We start from the raw sequence: 23,691 nt of genomic DNA, 5'->3' as shown, positions 1-23,691 counted from the left end.
ACCTGTGCTAGGCATATAAAATTAAATGAGAATATAACACATCAGTGTCTCTGCTACTCCAGAAAGGCTACTGCAGCTTGCAACTGCCACTGGTGAAGACATTTCCTTACCTCCAGCGCTGTTAACAGAAAGTCGTACAGTCCTCCTTCATTGGTAGGGTCCATCAAGTCTCTGATCAGATGGATTTCAGCTCCCAGGTGCTGTATTCTAGTTTAAAAAAAAAACAAAACCACAAACAAACTAAAACCAACACACATCACAACTAGAACAAATCCCTGGGCAGCGGTGTTTGTGGGTGGATGTTTGAAATCAGAGTATGCAGAGAGGGAGTCATGAATCTGAATCATTGAATGGGAAGGGACCTTAAAGATCATCTAGTTCCAACCCCCTGCCCTGGGCAGGGACACCTCCGACCAGACCAGGTTGCTCCAAGCCCCGTCCAACATAACCTTGAACCCCTCCAGGGACAAGGCGCCCACAGCTTCTCTGGGCAGCCTGGGCCAGGGGCTCACCCCCCTCACAGCAAAGAATTTCTTCCTGATATCTCATCTAATTCTCCCCTCTTGCAGCCTTCTCCAGACTGAACAACCCCAGTTTGAACATTTCACCCTTTGTTGGAGACCAAACACATCCAGAAAGTCACTCAAGGACTTTGACTCAAATTTGCCAGAAAAAAAAAAAAAAGCACTTTCATTCTACTGGACATAAGCAGGTTCTTGCAGTTCCAGTGAAAGCAGCACAGACAGAGCCTCTTTGGCAGAATGTGTTACATCCACAGTCATTTCTACACAGGAAATGTGTAATTACTAGGTGGTCGGTGTTCAAGACCTTCCTCGTCTCCAAATTGAATCACAGCACCCCACTGAGAATGGAAAATAGAAGATGTAAGATATGTAGATGATGCCTTGAAGGCACCAACAATTCCTGTTTTCTACAGTAATCTGAGATGCAGGTAAGACCGCATTTCCATGACAACCCTAAATTATCTTCTTGGGTAAGAGATGGACACTCATCAAGTCTCTGACCACTTTATATCATGGCCAACACCAGCACATCACAGCTGCCAGACAGTAGCACACAGAAACCCAAACACATCTCAGGAAAAAGCATGTTAAAACACAAGCCCATGTTTTTCATTTAAACTATTTGGCCTGGCAACGTGTCTGTCCTTTCTCCAATTGAGGTATCACACAACAACGGGACTAGGAAATGGAGGTCCATCCACTTACTTTGCTCGGGATACAACGTACATCAGTAGGGGCAACAGGTCATCCATGGGGAGCTTGTAGTCCTTCTCCACCACCCGGGATACTGTGCTTTCAATCTCCTCATATGTCTTCTGGAGGATCACCAGCTTTTCCCGGGGATCCACCGTGGTGCTGTCAGTGTGAAAACAGCCATGTCAAAAATGCTTCCGCTACACAGCTAAGAAGATAAAGCAGCAGAACTAAAAAAAAACTCAGAGCAGACCGTCATGCTACAAAAAAAAGTCCATCAATCATCTCAAATGGCTGCACTAAAACGGGATCGACAAGGTTTTGCCAGGAGGCATCACCAGGGTGTAACATCATCCAGGTGGACCTTGAGTTTTCTCAAGTCCTGAGTATGACCTGCTCACCCTAGTGTCAGTCTTTCATTTTAGACAGGACTAACCTGAGCCACGGTCCCTCAAATAAAAACTAAACAGTATGAGATGAACGACTTCTGTGGTTCTATCAAGGTATTGCTCTTGTGAGGGACTAATCCAGTTGTCACACCTATAAGGTGGGTTTTTTCTGCCCATAAAGCCCTGCCAAGGTACACATAGCCTGTGCTTCCTTCCCCAGAAGAGAAGTCACATTGGCTTTCATAGGGAGGCTCTCACCAGGACTAGTGTATTTAGGGAGCTGACACCTCCTGTCTGATGGATCCCACAACACTTCCACTCTCCCCTTTATCTTCCTTCCCATTTATTACTGCAGCACCATTCCCTAGGCTGGGCTTCAAGACAATAAATCAAGCTGAGCTTCTTAAATTGAGCTCTGCTTTGCTACATTAACATCTTGAGATGCCACACTGAATGGATAACCTTCACGTAGCTCCATGTGTCCAGAGAAATGGGCTCTAGCATGACCAGGTACCCACAGCCAGGCCCAATTTTTTATGCACACTGATAAGAGTGATTTCTATTTCATCAAAGTCAGATTTTGTGTAGGAATGTCTCTGCAAAATTAAGGGAAGGGAAGATATTATCCAGGGGACTGTTGCATTTAAACATCATCAATATTGTCTTGATATTTTTTTTTGGGGGGGAAAAAAAGAATTCTATAGAAGTTACTTTTTTTTATAAACAGAAGTAATATCAGAAACAGCTTTTTCTTAAATATCTTGCAGGTTGACCCAGAAATGCTTTTGTAAACAGGTGTAAATTTATGGCATTTCCCAGAAAACTGAAAATCCCTGGTTGTCAGTCAGACCTTATGGACAGTGACTTACATCAGCTTCTGCAAACACTCTGTGGCAGACAGGAAACACTTGTCTTTGATAAGGGACCGTCTCTGGAAGAGAGAGAAAGAGTTGTGCCTCTGTAAGAGCATCTCTCCGAGACCCACCACACGGTTCCTTAACTCTGGACTCAAAATAAGCATGTTTGCTGCCCATAATGGAGGGCAAAAATAAAGCTGTTGTAGACAGTGCCACTCTGAACACACTTAGATGTCGTCAGTGCCACTGTGAACACATATGTCTTTGAAACATCAGCGAGCAGAGCATTGCAAAGCAATCCTACACAGAGCTCATATTCCCATCCATGGAAATTCATATGCAGCAGCTACAGATCATGACTAATCATAGAATGGTTAGAGTTGGAAGGGACCTTAAAGATCACCTAGTTCCAACCCCCTGCCCTCGGCAGGGACACCTCCCACCAGACCAGGTTGCTCCAAGCCCCATCCAACCTGTCCTTGAACCCCTCCAGGGATGGGGCAGCCACAGCTTCTCTGGGCAACATGGGCCAGGGGCTCACAACCCTCAGAGTAAAGAATTTCTTCCTGATATCTCATCTAAATCTCCCCTCTTTCAGTTTAAAGAGGGAAGATTTACCCATGTCACGTAGCTCCAATTTCTGAGCACGGTCTGCCCTGTGGTTATTTGGGTGAAGCTCCATCATTAGCCAGCAGCAACATGTAGCCCCAATGCCATCTCATTAACACACCAAAGTTACCGCTTAGTGTTAATTTTTTTTACCTGGTTGGTTGTCAAGGTGAGATCTTTCAGAGGCCAGAGGTGTCTGAAAGGAGATTACAGAGAGAAGATTTAGAAGTCCATGTCTTAACTCCACCCTAAGTCAGTCGTGGTGGTTTTTATCTCCTTGTTCAAGCTGATGCAAAATCTTGTAGGTGCATGAGGCCAAGTTTGCTCCTCTTGTTACACTGCTACAGGAAGAATTAATAGCTTAGACTCAATGACCTGAGTGTAGGGTTCATTTCATTCACAGATGCTCCTGTAATAATCAGTGGAGAGTTTTGGCATTTTCAGATTCAATTCTTCTCACTGAGTCTAGACTGAATCAAATCAAATTTAGACTTTGGGTCTTCTGCTACTCTGCTTAAGCCCTTGAGCTGCAGATGATGCTGTGTTAGAAAAGCTCACAACACCTCTTTGAGTCTGAGCCATTAGTCCTCACACTTCACTTCCAAAGATGGATCCAGCTGCAGGAATGGGTGAAGGAAATATCTGGCTCCATAGCCTTTCCCCTGTGTCAAGACTACATCCCCACACTGTTACAGGAAGTACCATTTGTTGGACTATAACTCTTTCTAAGACATATTTTATAAACTATATCTGATTATTTCTGTGTTGGAGCAAACCATTTGTTTGATGAGGTAGAAAAGAAGATTTTTTGCTAAAGGAAAGTGAAAATTAGTATAGATAATAGCAGCTTTCCACTAGCCTATATTGTTCCAGACAGCATTGCAGGCACTCTGTGATAGGACTTCCTCTGACAGACTAGGGAAAACTTCGGTGCTACAACCAATGATGGACCCAGGAACAGGTTATATGTCCTCTCCTCCTGTGCCATCAGAGATTTCCCTGGCTGCGACCTTCCCAGCTGGTATTGTGGGGTTACATCCTGTGATGAAAAAGTGTCACTTACTTCTGCACATCCAGAAACTCTAGGAGCTTAATGTCAGGAAATAGACTGAGGTCCACGATCCCTTGGCAGTAGAGGTCATCTTCTCTTTCATGGTAGAGCATGTAGAGCATGAAAAGCTCGGGGTAGAAGCAGGGCAAGATCAGTGGTAGGACCACACTGCATGCCTTCTGGTCACTATGGCAGAGAAAAGCAGAGCAGAGTCCTACAGTGAGACCTATAACACCTTGATATTACCAAAAGCCCCACAGCACGCAATGGAAGAGGCAGCTTCTGACCTGCAAGGTGTTCCCCTTGTCCTCCCCTCCGTCCTCCACCTTTGAGTTCAATGTCACAGGCGGACAGTAGTAACCATTATAACACTCTCATGCGTGTGCCCACAAGCTGAGGATGCAAGTTCATCTTATGGTGTAGGACAGGACAGGGTACTGTTTCTCCACAGGATCTCCTTCGTCTCTGTGAGAAATCTGGAGCACTAGAGACCTATCTCCAGCTGTTCTTTCTGAGCTGTTTCAGTACAGCACTTGTTATTTCTTAAGGGATAAAGACCAAATTCATTCAGATAAAGCCCTTTTCCAGCTGCTTATCACTCCACCAACCTCTTGGCTTCATTCAGCCAATGTTGGGATGGCTGCAGATAACAGCAAAGAGAAATCCAGACCAAACGGGGACAGATGAACAAAAATGCTTCTTCCCACCCACAAAACCCCTAAACCTGGGTCTCCCACAATTATTTCTACATTCTTATTCTAGGAACATCATGTCATCTACCTCCTCTGCCACGTTTTCCACACTGTAATCCTTATTTCCAGGACTACCTTTCTCTCTGTGCTGGTATGGAAGTCACAAGCCCCACAATGAACAAGTTCCTGTGACTAATGCAAAGCACATGGTGGTGCTGGGACTACCATCTCACACACAACTGCACAGTAGCCGGTGTGAGTAGTTTTGCAAGGCTGTGTGCCACCCATACCTCCAACTCGCCACTCTATTCTGCTACAGACCATGATTAGAAGTTGCTCTCGCTCTTCAAGCGGAACTACTGAAAGCTTTGCACTCAGAGAGGTGTGGGCACTAAAGCTGACTCAAATGGGCAAAGACAATCAGTTCAGCACTTAATGCATTTTAAAAGACACCCCATATGTCTAAGCACCTTAAAATTAAACAACCAGTGGTAACACATACCTTGTATCTCCATCCACACACTTTGCGGGCAGTTGGCCTTTCTGTTCCAGCGCCAGATGGAGCAAACCCCTAAAAGAAGAGAAACAAGGTTTAGCTCCCTCCCTTTTTTTTTTTTTAAGGGTAGTTTGATATTCACAAGTGAGGAGCTCAGCAGTCCCAGTGTCAAGAGGACTATTATTAAAGTTCTCTGTAATCCTTGTGTTGCTTCAACATTCACGTTTCAGTATTTGAGGGCTTTATCCATCACCAGCAGAAGCCACCAGGAATGTTTCAAAAATCCTCATAGCTTCTGGAGAGTAGGGTGGTCACTCTGGAGATCGTAACTGTGGTCTGCATTGAGCACCATCTCCTTGTATTCGCATTCAAGGGACACGAGATTTCAGGACCTAGTTTCAGCTTGGAGAAGATAAGGCTCTGGGGGGACATTATTGTGGACTTACAGTACCTAAAGGGGGCTCCTGTAGCAATAGGACAAGTAGTCATGTTCTTAAACTAAAAGAAGGTAGATTTAGACTAGATATAAGGAAGAAAATTTTTTACCATGAGGGTGGTGAAACCCTGGTCCAGGCTACCCAGGGAGGTGAGAGATGCCCCATCCCTGGAAACATTCCAAGTCAGGCTGGACAGGGCTCTGAGCAACCTGATCTAGTTGAAGATGTCCCTGCTCATGGCAGGGGGGTTGGACTAGATGGCCTGTAAAGGCCCCTTCCGACCCAAACTATTCTATGATTCTATGACCTGTCATACCAACCAATTTTCTAATCCATCTAGGAATATCAGAGGATGTTCACACTTTGAAAAAGTAGCTTAGGTTTGTCTTGATATTTCCAAGCCAAAACTTCATAATCTTAAAACACGGATTAAGGAGAGGTTGCCTTTTTTTGGTATAGAAATATCAGCCTAGGAAACCCAGCTGGGGCACAGCAGAGTGAGGTGTTTCTTCCTCCCCACACTGCATCTGAAAGGTCTTGAGACATGAAGCAAGCTTTCCAAGCTCAGAAGTGCCTTCACCTGAACCGAGGCTCAGGTTGTCAGCCCTGTTGTCCTGTTCATGAACACAGCTCAGATGAACTGAATCAAATCTGACTTGTTCCTGTCAGCTATGCTGCTCTTCCCAAACTGCTCAGGGACAGACAACCCTTCATCACAGAGCTGGCAGTCTTCCTCAAGCACATAAGGCTACACGGATAACAACAGAGCTTTTATCCAAGCTTTAATTTCTAAAGCAATATCACCCTGAGTGCAGCTAGAGGCAGAGTTCTCCACCTCTGCCTACTGTGGCATTTCTTCTATCTTCTCCTAAAAGATATTCAAACAGCAACAGGACCCCGATCATGCCTTTGATGCAGTCCTTAATTACCCATGGCCACAACCACACAACAGAACAACCTCATTTTAGAGTCACTACCCACATCAGCTGAGCCTCAACAACGTGCTTACACTGCATGTTCTTAACTCCTGTTGAGGCATGTTAAGCTTAAGCTATTTTTCATTCAAACACAGATATCGAACTGTTGTGTGCTCTCATGTGCTTTGCTGTCCTCATTTCTTAGTGAGGTTTCTTGCTCATATTTGTGCTTGTCTAAATAAAGTCCTATTATGGGCAACAGCTCATTGAGCTGCCATAACTCCATGAGACTGAATCACAGTAAAGCTCCTGGGTCATGCACTGACCAATGAGCATAATAAAGGTTTTCTAGGTCCATATGACCTCGGTTATTGCAAATAACTCTTTAGCACCATTCTGAAGCAACACTCCCAATAAATATGCTGTAAAATAAAGCAGCCCTGTCACCTGAAAAAATGACCCCAACGTTCTACTCCACAAGCCCTCCGCGCTCATAGCCATTGCAAGGACTCAGCGTGTTTGACTTACTGGTAAAACTCCCATATTTTCTTTGCGTAGTACTTGACTTCCTCTTGTGCCATAGTCAGCAAGTGTCTGTTGGCCCCAATCCCAGAATACGTTGCCTGAAAAGCTATCATCAAGGCCTTCAGCAGCTTTCCTAGTGGGTGTAGGGAAGACTTCAATGCCTGCATGATAGAGCAAAATTAAATTTTAAAAGTCAGCCCTTGCCATTAGTAGAAGATAACACTGAAAGGCCACCCAACCTTCTCTTATCAACAAAGGAAAACAAGCCTAGAGGTAATCAACTATAATTTTGGTCTGGTTTTGCTGCCACAAGCCCATTCTCCTCCCATTATCAGGCAAGAAATATAATTAGTAGAATTGCTGTTCTGATGAGATTTGCTGTGGTATTCAAGGGAGAGCAAAGGGTGCTTCAAGGAAAGGTTGGCCAAGTGAAAAACAACCACCAAGAGTGCATGGAAGTTTATTAATCATTTCCAGCAGCTGGTTATTCCCTGACACAGTTTGAGAACCAGGAGCGAAGCTTTATCATCACTCCTGGCCTGTATAGGTGTACACAAAACTAATGTCCAAAAAGCATGAAGGATAATTCTCTTCTTCACAAGCGTAGGTATTCACCCAGAATTTAGAGAAGACTCTTGAAGTCACCGACAACGTTATATGTGCTAACCGAAAGTTGCTATAATCTGTGTCCATGTCTAGCGGACAGACGTGGATCATTATGGTTTTAAACTTTACCTTCTCTAAATAACTCTGTAGTGATTCCAGTCCTTGGTGCTGGACAAGCTCTTCAAGAATATCTTCTATCTTCCAGGATACATCCTCAGTCCCCCTGAAAAGATGGGAGGTGAGGGAGGAAAACCACACAGTGAAGTGCTGGGATAAATCCCAAGTGGTGTTGCAGGTGGATACCAGGAGGACAATAAGACTATTAGAACAAATGGATTTTTCTCTACCCTTTTCAGTGGAACTGCCCCACTGACTTAAAACACCTATGATTATCTAAATTCATCACCTTCAGCTCCCCCTACAACCAGCCTGGGTTGCATCCTGCCCATGCTCATCTTATCTACTTCTGGTATTTTCTTAAAGGGAGATGAGTTTGCTCTGCAGCAGCTGATGATCGTTCCCCTCAAATACTAGAGGAGCCAGCAATGACTGGGTCATGTGCAGATGCTTACATTCAATCAAGTGAATCCCATCCAAGTTTTCACTTATAAGAATCAGTCTCAACAGCACAACCTTAAATTCATGCTTAAAATTCATCCTCCTGTCTCATGAGCAGGAACAACTGGAGAATGCTTGGGTTCATAACTTTAAGATGCGGCAGACCCTAATGTAAACCAGTATCCTCTCTGCACAAATAGGCTTCTCTGTTGCAATGAGGGTATATGATACTCATACCTTTGGCAGAAGAGGTACTCCTGAGATTTCCGCAGCTCCTTGCTAGTTTGTATGTGGAACCCTGTGAAAGACTCCTCTGTTTCTTCTTTGCAGCCAGAATGGATGAACTCCAGGAACTGGTCATAGATTCCCTTCCATCTCTTCTCCACTGGGAACTCCTCGAGGCCCAGCTGACTGCAAAACATAATATGGCATTAGGTTTTTCTGCGTCCCTCCTTAATTATTTCAGACTTCACCTTCAAGTATGGAAGGTTCTCCAGAATCAGAACTATGGGAGCAGAGAAAGATGGCAGAGCCTATCTGGTAATTCAATGAAAAGCAACTCAAGCCTATTGTCTTGACAATGAAGTACTTCGGCCGAAGGAAAATTCCTGGTGCGTGGAACATCAGCGATCTGAATCTTTGCTGGTGAACCAATCACAGGCTTTCTGCTCCACTTATGGATATTTCTGAATATAGACTATTTATTTAAACTGAAAGCCTGCAGAAAACACTGACAGCAAGAAGACAGTTGAGCAACCATCACCAGTAGTTATTGCTGTCTGAAAAGCACAGGAAACAGGAGCTGTTTCCGCAGTATCGATACTCTGATGGACTGGAAATGTTTTGAGGAGGAAAGAGGAAATTGAACTGGGTTTTGTGAGAGCAATTCGGCTCAGGGGACAGGCGGCTGTCTTTCCCACTGGGACTCCTTCATTTGGGTTAAACTGTCTGAACCCAGGCCCTCCAGCCTGGCAACCCTTTGCAGGGTTCAGGCCTGAGGATAAGAGTCTATATCAAAGGATGTGGCCTGATAACTTCAGCTCGGTCACTCCTGCCCTGCATTCGCACCATTCCCTGCCAAAGAAGCATCAGCACCCTGTGAAGCTCTGACCCTGGCTCTGCAGCCTTCCTCCACATAGAGCACTACCCAATTCAAACTCTTTGGAGCTTCTTGTGCTGTGCTTCGCACTTCTTGATTTTTGGCAGCTTTTCCTACCTCTACAATATCAGCTGGTGATATTCATGTAATAGCACAGAGAGACCTGAAAGGAGCAAGTGATGCATTTTAGCAGCTTATCTTTGCCTGTATAGCTTCAGACCTGTCTGTCTGTACACACAGAAATGCATGTGCGCACACATCACACACGCACACATCACTGAAAAAGTTAAGCCTCCAAAACTGTCTCCAGTCTGAGGATGGGAATATCTCTGGGTGGATGGTGGCAGGATGGGAGTAGAACATCTGTTTTCTGCTTCCCATGAGGCATAAAGATTAAATGTCAAACTTTTCTCTCCTTTCCTCCTTGCATATAAAGCAGTTTTTAGACCAACTCTTTCAGCAAGGACTGCCTTGATGCCTGTAGGGATTGGTCCAGTACTCCTCTAGGTAGAGTCAAAATACAAGCCACGACCCATGTTGCTCACGCTTTGGTTATCCTGTCATCCAGCAGCTCGTTCGACGTGTTCAGGATGCCATGCGTCTGAAGGCCTTGGCCCGATTTGTTAGTAAATGTTCCCTCCAAAATGAAGCCATTGGCAAAGGACAACTTTCCCTGCAATGGAGAAATAAAGGGTCATTCTGCCAAGATCTCATTAGTGAGAGGAAACAAGCTGGACTGAGATCTCAAATTCTCTTTTCAACAGAGCCAGCTCCTGAAACGGCAACTAAGAACCACTTCCAGCACAGAGGAGCACATTTTCAACATTCAAAGCAATAGTGTCATTAAGGTGTCAGTCACTGGAGAAAACATCTCCTTGCTATTGAATGACACAGGTAGGGTTCTGGAGGGGAAAGACTGCCACAATCACAGACTAAAATATTTACATTATGCTTTAAAAATACTGAATATGATCTTTGAGTTATAAAGTATTCTGGCTAAATTTGACAATAGTTATTTCTAACCTAGAGTGAACACATGAAACTTCAGTTTCTCCTCTGTTTTTCCTCCTCTGCTTGTTAAAACCACAAGGCAAGTTTGGCCTCACAGGTAGGGGGAATCACATGATATTCACCATAAACACTTTGAAAATGTTCGCTGCTACCAAGAAAAACGTTAAATTCTCTGAGGCAAATACAGAAGACATGCAGTAGCTGGACTCAAACTTAGAAATTTTAATTAAATCAAATCCAAACAATATCGTAACTCGTCTGGCTTTGAATACGAGCCTGAAATCCTCATCGCTAATAGCAGGAGGCACTCCATCTTCAGATAAAGAACGGATTTTTCTAGATTAACCACTAAAACTAACCATTAATTTTGGAGGAAGCAGTATCTTAGCACTATAATCAGTCTCTGCAAAATCCACCCCAGGTCTTCTGCCTGAAGATGATGATGACAAACTCATCCTCCCATGACATGTCAGTAAATGACAGGGCTCATTTGCAATTGTTACCAAGTATTTTGACATCCATTCCCTCTGATATAACCACATACTTCCTGTCAGACTCATCATAGATTTCTGTAACAAGCCGAAGGACTAGTTTTCCCTGCAACGGGGCACTTTGTGAACACTTTGACCAGATATTTCAGTTAAAGATCAACCACAAAATGTTGAACGTGTCAGTGCAGTGTCCAGATTGCAAAATTAAGCTTCCAAGATCCCTCATCTCTGCTAACATCTCGGTTACATTAGCGTAGTGCTGGTACTGCAACTCTGTTTGGATTATACATCGTTTCCTGTGTTCGCGACCACTACAAAGCTAACCCATTTGTTCTAAGAACACAAAAGCATCCCAACTGCAGCTGTGAAGCACAGCCAAAAATGTCCCACAGACAACAAAAAATCCCAAACCCTTATTGTAAACAAAACAGTAAAAACCAAAACAATTGACAAAACCCCAACTACTTGAAGTCTCTCAGCTGCAGCCTTCCCTCTGTGAATGAGACTGATAATAGAAGAAAATAAAAAACCCAAAAAAACCCAAACCAGGAAAATGTTATTTTCTAGGTGACTGGGTGAAGTAGAGCAGGAGGGCATGAACTTTGAACATTAATCCATTGGGCCTGCTGGAAAGTAAGCAACTGTACAGAAAGGCTGAGATGAACGAAGTGCTCACCTTTCCAACAAATGTTAGATCTTCCGTGAAGTTCCCTTCATAGACAGAGTCATCTTCCAAAAGCAGAATCCCAGAACCCTTCATTTGAAAGCAGAGTAGTGAATTGATGACATTAACTTCCTACCTGCTCAAGCTCATCTAGAAACAGCCACTGGCTTGGATTATTTATGGGCTGCCAATTCCGAGAACCTTTCTGAAAGCCCAACATAGCATTGCAATGCTCAAGAGAAAAGGAAGGAGGTTCTCTAGAGAAAACCCATTAGGCGTCACTGCACAGAGAAGTACTGGGTAGGCAGGAGACTTCATTAAACAACAGTACTATTGCATTAATTTCCCTAGAACAAGGAACAAAAGGTTATCCAGAGGAGCTGTGGATGCCCCATCCCTGGAAGTGTTCAAGGCCAGGCTGGATGGGGCTTTGAGCAACCTTGTCTAGTGGGAGGTGTCCCTGCCCAGGGCAGGGTGTTGGAACTAGATGATCTTAAATATGCCTTCCAACTCTAACCATTCTAAGATTCTAAAAGGCAGGCTCCTGTTCTAATAACTGTCACCAAGAATTGCCGTACAGGTCAAACTCGTGGTCCTCCCAGTCCTATGACCTGGTGATTGTAGCCAGTTGTGTCATTCTTTGAAAGACAGTTAAGGGAAAAGAGGAAGGCAGCTGCTATGTAGAATTAGTTTTGTGCCTTACTGTGTAGTAAACGCGGCTTTAATGAGCTGCTCCTAAGCATTTGTAAAATATCTCGTTCCATGACCTCCCAACTCCCACAGCTGCTTACAGTAGCACAGATTTCAGGGAAAGAGCACGAAGACGCAGAACAGACACAGACTAATTTATACCAATGGGGGAAGATTCTTCTTGCTAGGGCTTAGCCCATGGTTTGGGCCCGAAGGTTTATATATACCCATACCAGCCAGAAAATGTGATCACTTTTAGAGCTGTAACACATTTTCCGCTGGAATGGTTTTCTTGGTGGAAAGCGCCCTTTCTGGCAAAAATAAAAGGTTTCCAAGGGAAGTTTCTTGGCTGTACCAATTTTCCACTAGGAAAGCTGAAGCGACTACTCCCCACCCGGAAGCCTTGTGAAGTTAAAGGAGCCTTTGGCAGCTGGCAAACTAAAAGAGAGCTTTATTTTGGTTCCCCACAGATGGAGTTTTTATGGAAAGCCCTTCTGACAAAGTTTCCATGCTAAACATTTTGTCCTAATTTGGTGAGTGGGGAAGGGGTTGTTTGTTTTTTTAAGCACATATTTTTTAATGAGAAGAAATGCTTTTATTTCCAAGCTAGTCCTAGTGATGCCAGTCCCTTTCGCTTTCCACATCAACATCTAAGCTTCCAATGAACTGGACAGCCAACTTGTCATAGGTAGGCTCACACTGGAAAGGTAAAGGCTTAATGATCTCTAAGATAGATTTAATATCATATAAAACTGTACAACTTTACATATGAGTTCTGGTATATAATTGTGACCTGATGGTCAAACAGACAGACCTATAAGGTGTCTTAACATAAGCAAGGAAAAGTGACAGTCTCACATCTAGTTCCTACCCGCAACTCAGGAAGATGATAAGAAACAAGACTTAATCTAGGCCTTGTTCTTCAAAAACATTACTATGGTAAAATATCAGTGCTTACATTTCCTTACTTTCTATTTTCCCTCAAAGATTATGAGGTGAAATCTTAATTTTGCCCTTGATGAGGATTTCCATGTCTTATCGATCTAGAGAATCCACTGAAAATGGGTACTCACCACCATTTTATCAGCGTGAAATGTCCTTTGATAGCAGACACCCGACTGGGTTACTACAATGCCTTGTCCGTGTTTGTGATCATCAAGCCATGTCCCTATGTATCTCTCCCCTCTGGAAAGCAATAGAACACAATTAGGGTTTTTTTTCCCCCTGTTTTATTAGATCTTAATCAATTTGATGTATCGCCTACTGAGGCTAGTTTTAGCTGATATAATGCTCCATGCAGCACCAGTGCCAGATGTACTGCATAAATTCAATTCATAAAATGTTTCCCCAAGGAGTTCAAGCTTTATAGCAGAGGTTGAACACATCCCCCTCTTCATTCCCAAGTCACCCCATCACAACATGAGGCTTTACCCCTGCCAGTAGAAGGACAAAACTCTCAGACATCTAAAGCCAGCTCTCATCTGTACCACCTTTACCTATCTTTGTCTTCCCAAACTCCATATCCATTCTTCTTGTCATTTTCCCACTGTCCTGTGTATTTAAACGGATGCTCAGCTGAGAGGTTCTCTAGTATCCCAAACCCTTGACGCATGTTGTCTTTGAAGTAACCTTTGTAGACCATATCATTCCCATACCTGCAGGGAGAGAGATAGACAGAATTTAAGACTGTGCCTATTTGATAGCTGCTATCGGAGTAGGAAGCCAAGAGACTGAGTAGATTGGGCTCATCTGCCTGCTAAATACTCCAAATATTTGACTGGTACCTCTGGAGCTGGTAGTTGTTTGCTATTAGGAACATGCATCACCCAAGCTAGTCACTCCACAGATAGTTTTCCATTATTATTTTATATATCTATATAGATAACATTATCTAAGGACACAACACTTAGGCTTGCGATTGTTCTGGGAGCGGCCACACAGTCCTTGACCTCTCACCAGCCAGGTTGCAGTGACCACTGTTTAATCCAGAGTGGGAGTAGATAAGATCAAGCAGGAAGCCAGATCTCCCTCCACCTTTCTACGCTTGCCAACCATCCCTTCTCCCAGGCTCATCCCCCTGAGAAGAGTTCCTCTTCACTCTGTCCATGTTGGCCAGCAGATCTTCACTTCTACAACAGAGAAAGCACTTATGCTAAGCAGAGCTAATTTATAATTATCAAAATGCCTTCACATTTGACACCAGAGCCACTAGCGCAGCACTGCTTAGTTGGCTCCACGTTCCCTAGAGATTTCTGCATGTCCTGTACTTTGAGTTTGATTCATAAATAAGGAGCAAAACAAGCAGGCTGTAAGAAGGAAGATGGCCTATCCCATAGTAAGCAGCTGGAAAGGTGGTCTGTGTACTTTCCTCTGCCACACTTGGCTCTGTGAAAGCAAGGGTAAGCATGCCTGGTAACAACGGGCAGTCCAGTCATTACGTTGGCCAGCCCATTTGGCTACAAGCCACGTGTGACCTAAGCAAAGATGAGGATGCTGTTACACTCACTGCTACATAAACAAAGCGAGCTGGCCCTGTCCGCTTAGCTCTGTAGGCTGCAAATGAAAGCGCTTTATATCTACAACCTACTAAGCAGGCCTACACTGCCATTTCTGGCTTTCTAAATGGAAGGTAGACAGTAGGTAAGTCTGGGACATCATCACCATGTGCCCACAATACAGTGCCTTACAGACCAGGCTCCATCCAAATTCCCAGCAGTGCTTTGAGACACAGGCACATAAATGACTGTTTCCAGAAGTAGTTTGATGAGTAAATAAGAAAAAACTCAGACTCCATTTCTACAATTAAGCTCTAGGTTTAAGCTCAGAATCTGAATGAGCAAATAAAGCCGACTGGGGGAACCAGCCCCCTTCAGCAGTTCAGGATAACAGTTATGACTCCCAAAGCAACAATCCCATCCATCATTAAGGAATTAATCTCTACAAGATTTAGTCCAGACAGCCTGGCCAGGGGAGACAGAGAACACTGTGTGCTCCACCAAGCCTGTCCAGGGCTGGTGGCACACCAAGTGCTCTCTGCTCTGCAACCACAAGCACAAATGCAAAATTATATCCTCACCTACAAGACACAGAGGATGCCTAGTCAGGTAGTTACAATGGTCATAGCTTGCAGAGAAGCTCTTATCATTCTAATGCTCAGGAGACTCAGGGCTTGTGAAGAAACCATACTGCCAGTCTCCAAAGCAAAATCTCCTGGCACCTGAATTGCGCTTGGTTTTACACTGTGACTGACCCTTCCACAGTGAGGTGGGAACATTAAATATGTGGAGTCCCCTTTTTTCCCCCCCAGAGTCTGTCTTTGTGTTTTACTTACTCACAGATTCCATAGCCTCTCATCTTGCCCTCGTACCAGTGGCACTTATAGCAGTCATACCGGTCTTCAGATCGGCGTGGGACAAGGCATATTCCAAACCTACAAGGTGGACATGGCAGAGATCAGCATGGTAAAAGGTGACTCAGTTCTACTGGTTGAAGTTTAAAAAGCTTCCAGACCTCCAAGCTGATTTGCATGGTTGGGGTCAGCTCTACACCTGACACCATTTCCAGGTGTCGACGGACTTGCTCCAAGGAAGAGCTCGTCTCCTTGTGAACTGCAGTCACAGTTTTTCATTCCTTCTTCTACAAAGCTACTTTCAGTGTTGTTGTTTTTTGCTGTCTCTCCCCCTTCCCCAGTTTAGGAGCTGAGTTGGACTGCCAAAGTATTTGCTTTGGTCCAAACTAAATGTTCTCTTAATCCCAAAACAAAGTATTGGAGACACTTTTTCCCTATTCTGGAACTCATGTAGAAACGAGAGATCTAAATGTCTTATTTTCAAAAATAATAGAAAAATAAGGTTTGAATCTCATAATATGGTTACTTTCCCCTGAAAACTCATTTAAGAGAGGTTTTTAAATATTTCTAAAAGGAACTTTTTCAAGGTATTTCACATGAATAAATACTCCTGGATTTAGAGATCGGGGGTCAGATTCATCCAACTGAAGAGACGTTTGCATCGGAACTGGTCATCTGCGCACACTCCCTATCCACTCACTCTAGGTTACAGTTTACTAAGCCAAGTATCTAAAATAGGTCAGGTGAATTGGGCTGTAACAGTGAATAGAGTCCCTCTATAAGATGCCAGAGTCTCTGTACCCCTGGGAGGTACCATTCCAAGTTTATTTTGCAAGACTCTGTTTTTTAAGGCTTACCCATGCTCCAAGCCCTCTTTGAAATCTCCGACATGGTTGCGTCCGTCACGCCACTTCAGTGTGCCCCTGCAATTCAAAGTAAGCATTACACAAGGGACATCACCAGCAACATTCACAGCTACAACACAAAGCATCAAAGCACAACCTCGAAATGGCTAACATCAAAACATTTCCTCAAGGAGCAGAGACACAGAAGTTCTCCAGGCACCTCTGGGAAGTTGGTTGGCAATATAAGGATTTAATACCATAATGTTGTTGTGCCCTGGAATGAACAGCAGGAATCCTCTTCCAGGTTCCCTAATCTCAAAAACATTTTGTAGAGTTGCTGGGTCATCCATTTAGGACCTTGCACATGATCCTTTTGTAATTGCAGCGCAGCATGTGATTAAGCCAGCTGAAGTTCCAGCATGGCACATCCCTATAGACAACGTAATGACACCACAGTCCAGAACTTCATTGTGCAGGCACTATGAAAACAAGTGAGACAAGCGCTGGCCTGAAGGGATCATATCTTTCCATCTGTTTTTTTTTTTTTTTTTGGGGGGGGGGGGTGCGGGGGGGAGGGTGGTGGTGGTTAGAAATGATTACACAAGTTAACAATGCAACAATGAGACTGGAACTGTCAGTGCGATGGTCGAACTACTGCACGGCCATGCCCAGATGTGGATGCATTTCCTTCCCTCTCGGTCTCCCACTCCACCCACACCCTCTCACTGTTTTAATTCTTGCATCATCCCAGACACAACCAGCTCCCTACACATTCCCTGACCAGAGACAGAATATGGTGCCCTATCAAAACCATGACACATTTGTTTGACTTTCAGCAAGGTTGTTGCTTTAAACACCTACATGAGACAGGCTCTTTTTCTGGTATTTACAGGGAAGTGGTCAGACTAATTTTAAAGGGATTTAAAATACGTCTCCTTTTGCTTTGCTAGTATGAATGCTAGCAAAGGAAAGCAAGCCAGTGAGAATGCCTGCTCCAGCCATGGGCACGGTTCGAGCTGCTTCTCAGAGGGAGTATCTCCTTCCCCCACACCAAGTCACCAGGAGTACTGGGACAGAACAGTGAAGAAAGCAGATATTTTTGCTGAAGAACCCTCGTTCACACTGCTGCAACTTTCTGCTCATGTGCTTTGCCATGCCAGTCTCTCCTTCAGATGTGGACAAGCCATCAAGTCCAACTTTGCTGCCCTGCAATCTTGTATTAGTAGCAAGTCACACAGAAAAGCAATTTCAGGAGTGGGAAGGACAGCCTAGTAACTATGCAACTAAAAGTCTGGGCATTAAAAGCACCTGAAGTCACTTATTTCTGCCACAAATTTCTTGGGATGCCTCAACCTCATTTAATCTGAAGCAGCCAGAGGTATTCATCTTATTTCTCCAACCCTAGGAGAGGAGAAAACAAAAAGGAAGGAGAGGTGCTTGTCCCTCTGTCTCTGCACACACAGTGGTTTCCAGATCTCTGGCTTGAGTGCAGGTGCTGGGGAAGGTGGGGATGATGTCAAGGACTGCCTTGGGCATAGCTCTACTCCAAACACCTGTTTAATGCTATTCTGGGGCAAGGCACAATCTCTTCCACAGAAAGTTCAGGATTAAGCTTTTGATTTTGGATATTCTCATTATTTTTAAGGCTCTTTCAGGCCATGTTTCTACATACTTTTTGCTTCAATAGCAACTGTAAACAAACTGCGTTAACTCAGGAACTATAAAACTTACAAATCACCCTGTTTTGGTGTCCGAGGAGGTTGGCAGTCTTTCACGTTTATTCACAGAGTCTGTGAGTTATCCTCTGTCAAAGAGACTTTGCTTGGGACCATTTAACCCTTAATTTACAGGTCATCCCCTTTTGGCAGAGCTCACTCTTAAACTTCAGTTGGATTTAGTGAACAGCTCTCATGTTCTCAAGAAACACATTCGAGCCTTTTCTGTATTTTTTTTCTTTTTAATTCCTTTGATAAGAGTTTGGGTATTAAAATAGATTTTGGCAGCACAGGATAAAACTTTTCTCTCATTCACAAGCAAAGGCTTTTTATTGTTGTGTGTTTTTGTCATCGTGATAGTAAGATTTTATGCCTCAGGCTGAGATCTTGCAAATAAACATTAGCTCAAGTCTAAGCCCTAATTACAGGCATAAGCCAATGCAGTGCCTTTAATATGATCATTACCACATTATTAGGGTCAGCCTCTACAATTTACTGCATTAACCAGTATCACTAGCGAGACATCTACAATACAATGGATCATGTGGCAGGACTCATGTTTTGACCAAGCCCTGAAAGCAAGCAAACATGTCCCAATTGCCCCCTGAATCGGTCCTCAATACTAGATTTCCCTCTGGAAACAAGTGAGGAAGGAACCAGGGAGTCTGACACACCCTGGGAGATCACCTCCCCAGAGTCTGTGGTCCAGGCCCTCATCATGGGATGGATCACCTCATTTCCACAGTCACTCTCTGGTAGCTATACCTCCACCTGTGCATCCACTGGACCCAGACAGTGCTACACAAAGACAGCAGGATCATCCTTCCATGTTCTTGCTCAGGAAAGGGGCAAAAAAGGCGCCTTACTTGCCATGCGGCTTTCCCCAGTGCCACTCGCCCTCGTAGGATGCGCTCTTGAACTTGCCCTCCAGCCTGAAGACGTAGGTGAAGAAGCGGCAGGATGGGGGCTCGGTGCCTTCACCAGTCTTGCCCCACAATGGGAAATCTCGCTTCCCATTCAGAGCCTGGCGGACAGCCTGGTTCAGCTTCCATTGCCAAACAGCCTGGGGGCAGAGAATCACAGAATGGTACGGGTTGGAAGGGACCTTCAGACATCATCTAGTCCAGCCCCCCTGCCAAAGAAGGGTTACCTAGAGCTCTCTGGACAGGAACGCAGCCAGGTGGGTTTTTAATATCTCCAGAGAAGGAGACTCTGTAACCTCTCTGGGCAGCCTGTTCCAGGGCTCTGGCACCCTCAAAGTAAAGAAGGGGAAGAGGAGTGCTGAACTAATGAGTGAAGAAAGCAAAATAGCTCCCAAGAAGAGATACTTCAGGAGAAGCAGCAAGAAGATGTTGGGTTCCCTTCAATTCCATGCCATCCAAGCTGGCTGGGCTGGGGAGTTATGGCTCCTCTACAGCATCAATAGGAGGTGTTATCTGGGGTCCTGCAAGTTGGATACTGCACCAATCCACAATGCTTCCATGTCATTTAAGCCTAACTCTCACCACCACGACAGCACAGGACCATGCTGATGGGACTATATTGTCCCAAGCTCTGCAACATATACTACCGCCCAGGGCAGACCACTTCCAGCATCTGGATATTTTTGATCTACCATCAATTGTCTAAGCCACCTCTGGCCATCTGACACAGTATTAGCTCTACAGAGGGGTAGAGAAAAAAAAACCCACACTGCTTATTATTCTGCTTTAAATAATAAAAAATAGCCAAAAAAAAAAAAATCACAGAGGAAAAGCCTCAGCTGCATTTAAGGAGGTGCAAAGCCCACTAATCTGTCTTCTGTTCAGGAAGCGAAAATCCTGTTGCTTAATGGGATTTCAACTTCTGTTCAGTAGTCAATGTTTTGCCTCCGCTACAGAGGTGCCATCCCCTCTATGCCATTCCCCCATTTCAAAACTCAGTGCACAGTATTTCAGGTGGGACAGAAACACCCTGCGCACTGCTAACCTTCATCTGTGGGTCCTTGGCAGAGAGAAAGAACGTTTCTTCTGGGGTTATAACGCGGAATACATACCTGTGAAGCAAAAGACATTACAGAGACTATGAAAAAAAAAAAAAAATTCACATTTCTCCATCAAATAGCAGTTCCTGCTCTTCCCATTCCTCTTCAAAAGCTAATGGTGCTTTTTGCGGTCAGTTTTTCCTCCTGAAGAGGCACTCAAATAGTCAATTCATCTTTGTTCTCTAGGTCTGCAGCAAAAACTATTTTACTATTGATTGATTTCGAGATGCTAACAAATGCAAGCAGTGCAAATCCAAGGTGCTGTGGATTCCATCTGAGAGGTTTTGCAATTACCCGTGGCCCAGAACCAGCCCCATTGGGTAGAACAGAGGTGGAACAAAGTTTTGAATTGTGAATTGTTTTATCGGTTTCACAATCAAGTTGAAAGCTTCTTTTTTTTAATTTTTTTCCCTTTTTTTTTTTTTTTTTTACCTCCAACTGGAAGTTTTTCACTTACATTCCTGGAGCTGATTTCTCCCTGCAGTTTTCATCTAGCCACACAAGCTTCAGATCAAAACTCTGAAAGCTGTTTCCCTGGAACAAAAGGAAGAAGATGTTCCTGTTATTGACGTAAACATCACACTTCGCCCCCACTCTGTCAATCCACTGAACAGCCGAGCAAGACTGGCAGTGAGACTCTTTGGTGGTCTACACATCTATCCCACACTACAATGGTAGACCTTGGAGACTGAAGAAATGTAGGATTAGGAAGAAAATTCTTAATTTATCACTTAAGTGGTGGCCTGTAATGCCATGGCTACAACTAAAGTGCCATCTAAGAAGGTCTGTCACTATATCTCTACAAGAGTTTCTTCCCTGTTCCATGGCAACACTCCCAAACCATCCTCGATGCGCAGCATCACCTAGTTTTGCTTATGATATATCTAGGAGCTGGACTCCAGATGACACAACCACATCGGAGTCACTATTTTAATCAATAGCACACCAAACAGAAGAAACAGAAATGGTTGAAATATTAGGTAAAGACCACGTTTAATATTACATCTTCCTTCCCTGTCGAAAGTCCAGGTGCCCACACTACAGAGCTGCTATCTGCAATGATGTGGTTGACCAAGGTCAGATACTAGCACTGTGGAGCTCACCGTGAGTTAATCACTGATGTATCTACCAGATTTGGGGGAATTGGGGGGGAGGGAGGTTCAGATTCCCAGCACCAGAACCCTCATCAGCAGATTCCTGCTAGCAGCGCAATCTAACCAGTCCAATCCCAGTTCAGTTATGTCTCTCCAAGCCTCAATAACAGTCACAGCAGCAGATGAGACATAGCGGGTGGGAACCTTTGACTGAACAGAGATGTCTACAATGTAGATATCTCCGCATGAGCTGGTTATCCTGTGCTCTTGTCCTGGAGTCAATGGAGTTGAGGACGTGATTCAACTCATATTAATTTTGGCATCTAAAATAGGTCAGATGAACCACACCTAGACAGCGCATGTTTCTCTTCCCTGACTATAAAGGGAGCCTGGGGGCACTTGCTCACAGCAAGATCACTACAGCACTGAGAAATCTGCAAGGTAAAGTTGGATGAGATAATCACCACACGATGTCCTCAGGCCTAGACCCTGCAAGCTGCGTAGGACTGCCCAGCCTTATCATAAAGGATCATGTTTGGAAGAGCCCGTAAGATCTGTCAGCTCACAAGGCAGTCATGTGTTTGGCCACCTGAGGGGCTGGCACATGACTAAAGAGGTGCACATGAAGAGAGCCGTGCTAGATTACAGGTACTGTCAGTCAGAGCAAGCCAAGCTGGACTTAGTTAACATGCTGCAAAACAGCTTTGAACACATCGTATTCATCTAGCTATCCATGGCTGTAGACACTCCCTGTCTGCCCCACACCCAGGCCCTAAATCCTTGAAATAACCTCAAGAACACCTGCAACTTCTGCTGCCATGCTACTAGCAGAGTCAACCATGAAAGATCATATTTAGTTCTATGCATGAGTGCTTCCAGTATAATATCTTTGACCCATCAGGCCCCTTTCGAATAAACAAGGATAGAAACCAACAGATTCATATGCAGGCATGGGATTAGGTTACTAGAAAGGTGCCTGTGGTGATAGCACAGTACACATTTACTGGGAAAAGTTATGTGGAGACTACCCTGTTCCTTCTGCGTTAGGGTTTCTTTTATTCTCCAGTACAAACCACAGGTGCGTGGATCTGAGACAACGTTTTGCCAACAGCCAAGCTTTGCTGCATTTTCAACATTAAAGGAACCTGAATTTTACTGTCATTTGTCTGTGTTGCCCTTCCAATCCCTCTGGAAGACTGAAGGCTCACTTGAATTAGCACAAGGACATCATCGAAGAGCAAGATCCGGTCTGATCGATTCGTGCTGGCAGAGATGGGAAGATTTTTGCTATCTTCCAGCAGCCTCCTTTCAGGTACACAGAGCATGTCCTGCAGAGGGAACCACAGAGGTCAAGAGGGTGAACCAAAAGCATCAAGAAAGATCAGGATTTGGGAGAGGACATACAACTCAAGCCAACAGTTCCGGAGACTGTCTGACTTGTGGCACAAGCTGACAGTGACAGCAGAACTGGACACAGGGTGAAACTTCTAAAATACCCATTGTCCATATGGTTTCTCCAGGGCTTCCACATTGCCCTGCTCTGCTGGCTTCCAAGCCAAGCCTCAAATTCTTGATCCACATTAAATTTCTTCCATGTGTAAGCAGAAGTGTAAGACCTCCAAAAGAGCTCCCCATCAAGCCACTTTCTACATCCGTGACTCACTGTGAATTTGTAGCCCAAGGATTTCCATAAGGACTTGGTGAAACAAGCTTCATCCAGGACTTGGCTGATGAAAGACTCCAACTTAACGTATTCCTTGATGGCAGTGGTAACCACATCCTTTTCAGTCCCCTAATAAAAGAAGGCAGGGCTTAAGAAACACTTCAGGCATGCCTTTGCAGCACATCTACTCTGGGCTACAGCTGCAGGAAAAGGCTTCAGCAGTTCTGAATCCAAAGGGTTAATGAGAGTTAACCCTCCAACCCCCTTTGCAAGGAAAGCCTCCCAACTCTAGCATTACTTCCGCCATCTGCAGAAGCATGCAACCTTAGGCCAGTCACTTGGCCGTTTGCAGCTTCTCTATGTAATGAGTGTATACGGGGCTGGAGCACCTCTCATATGAAGACAGGCTGAGAGAGTTGGGGTTCTTCAGCCTGGAGAAGGCTCCAGGGAGACCTTAGAGTCCCTTCCAGTACCTGAAGGGGGCCTACAAGAAAGCTGGAGAGGCACTTTTTACAAAGGCAAGTAGTGATAGGATGAGGGGTAATGGCTTCAACGTGGAAGAGCGTTGCTTTAGATTAGATATCAAGAAGAAATTTTTCACTTTGAGGGTGGCCAGACACTGCGCCACACTCCCCAGAGAGGTGGTAGACGTTCCATCCCTGGAAGTGTTCAAGGCCTGGTTGGATGGGGCTT

The 23,691-nt window shown here is 44.5% G+C and overlaps 1 protein-coding gene across 7 annotated transcripts in view; it reads right to left on the bottom strand.

Moving 5' to 3' along the window:
* Positions 1–23,691, bottom strand: part of ALS2CL (ALS2 C-terminal like) — a 48,637-nt gene that overhangs the window by 1,224 nt on the left and 23,722 nt on the right. For 6 of the 7 annotated variants that reach the window (XM_063324231.1, XM_063324228.1, XM_063324226.1 and 3 more), the window contains 20 exons: positions 22,999–23,127; positions 22,544–22,663; positions 20,699–20,775; positions 20,187–20,253; positions 19,085–19,281; positions 16,516–16,581; positions 15,641–15,739; positions 13,806–13,964; positions 13,383–13,494; positions 11,632–11,709; positions 9,999–10,126; positions 8,592–8,765; positions 7,926–8,019; positions 7,194–7,351; positions 5,318–5,386; positions 4,136–4,309; positions 3,226–3,268; positions 2,476–2,537; positions 1,230–1,379; positions 111–207 (listed from right to left, as the gene is read on the bottom strand). In XM_063324231.1, the coding sequence (XP_063180301.1) occupies positions 111–207; positions 1,230–1,379; positions 2,476–2,537; positions 3,226–3,268; positions 4,136–4,309; positions 5,318–5,386; positions 7,194–7,351; positions 7,926–8,019; positions 8,592–8,765; positions 9,999–10,126; positions 11,632–11,709; positions 13,383–13,494; positions 13,806–13,964; positions 15,641–15,739; positions 16,516–16,581; positions 19,085–19,281; positions 20,187–20,253; positions 20,699–20,775; positions 22,544–22,663; positions 22,999–23,127 (2,253 nt within the window). The other variant, XM_063324229.1, reaches the window with a different exon arrangement.

Source organism: Chroicocephalus ridibundus, chromosome 2 (assembly GCF_963924245.1).
Source record: "Chroicocephalus ridibundus chromosome 2, bChrRid1.1, whole genome shotgun sequence".
NCBI lineage: Eukaryota > Metazoa > Chordata > Aves > Charadriiformes > Laridae > Chroicocephalus > Chroicocephalus ridibundus.
Note: the sequence above shows the minus strand (reverse complement) of the source record. Positions and strands in the feature narration are given on the sequence as shown.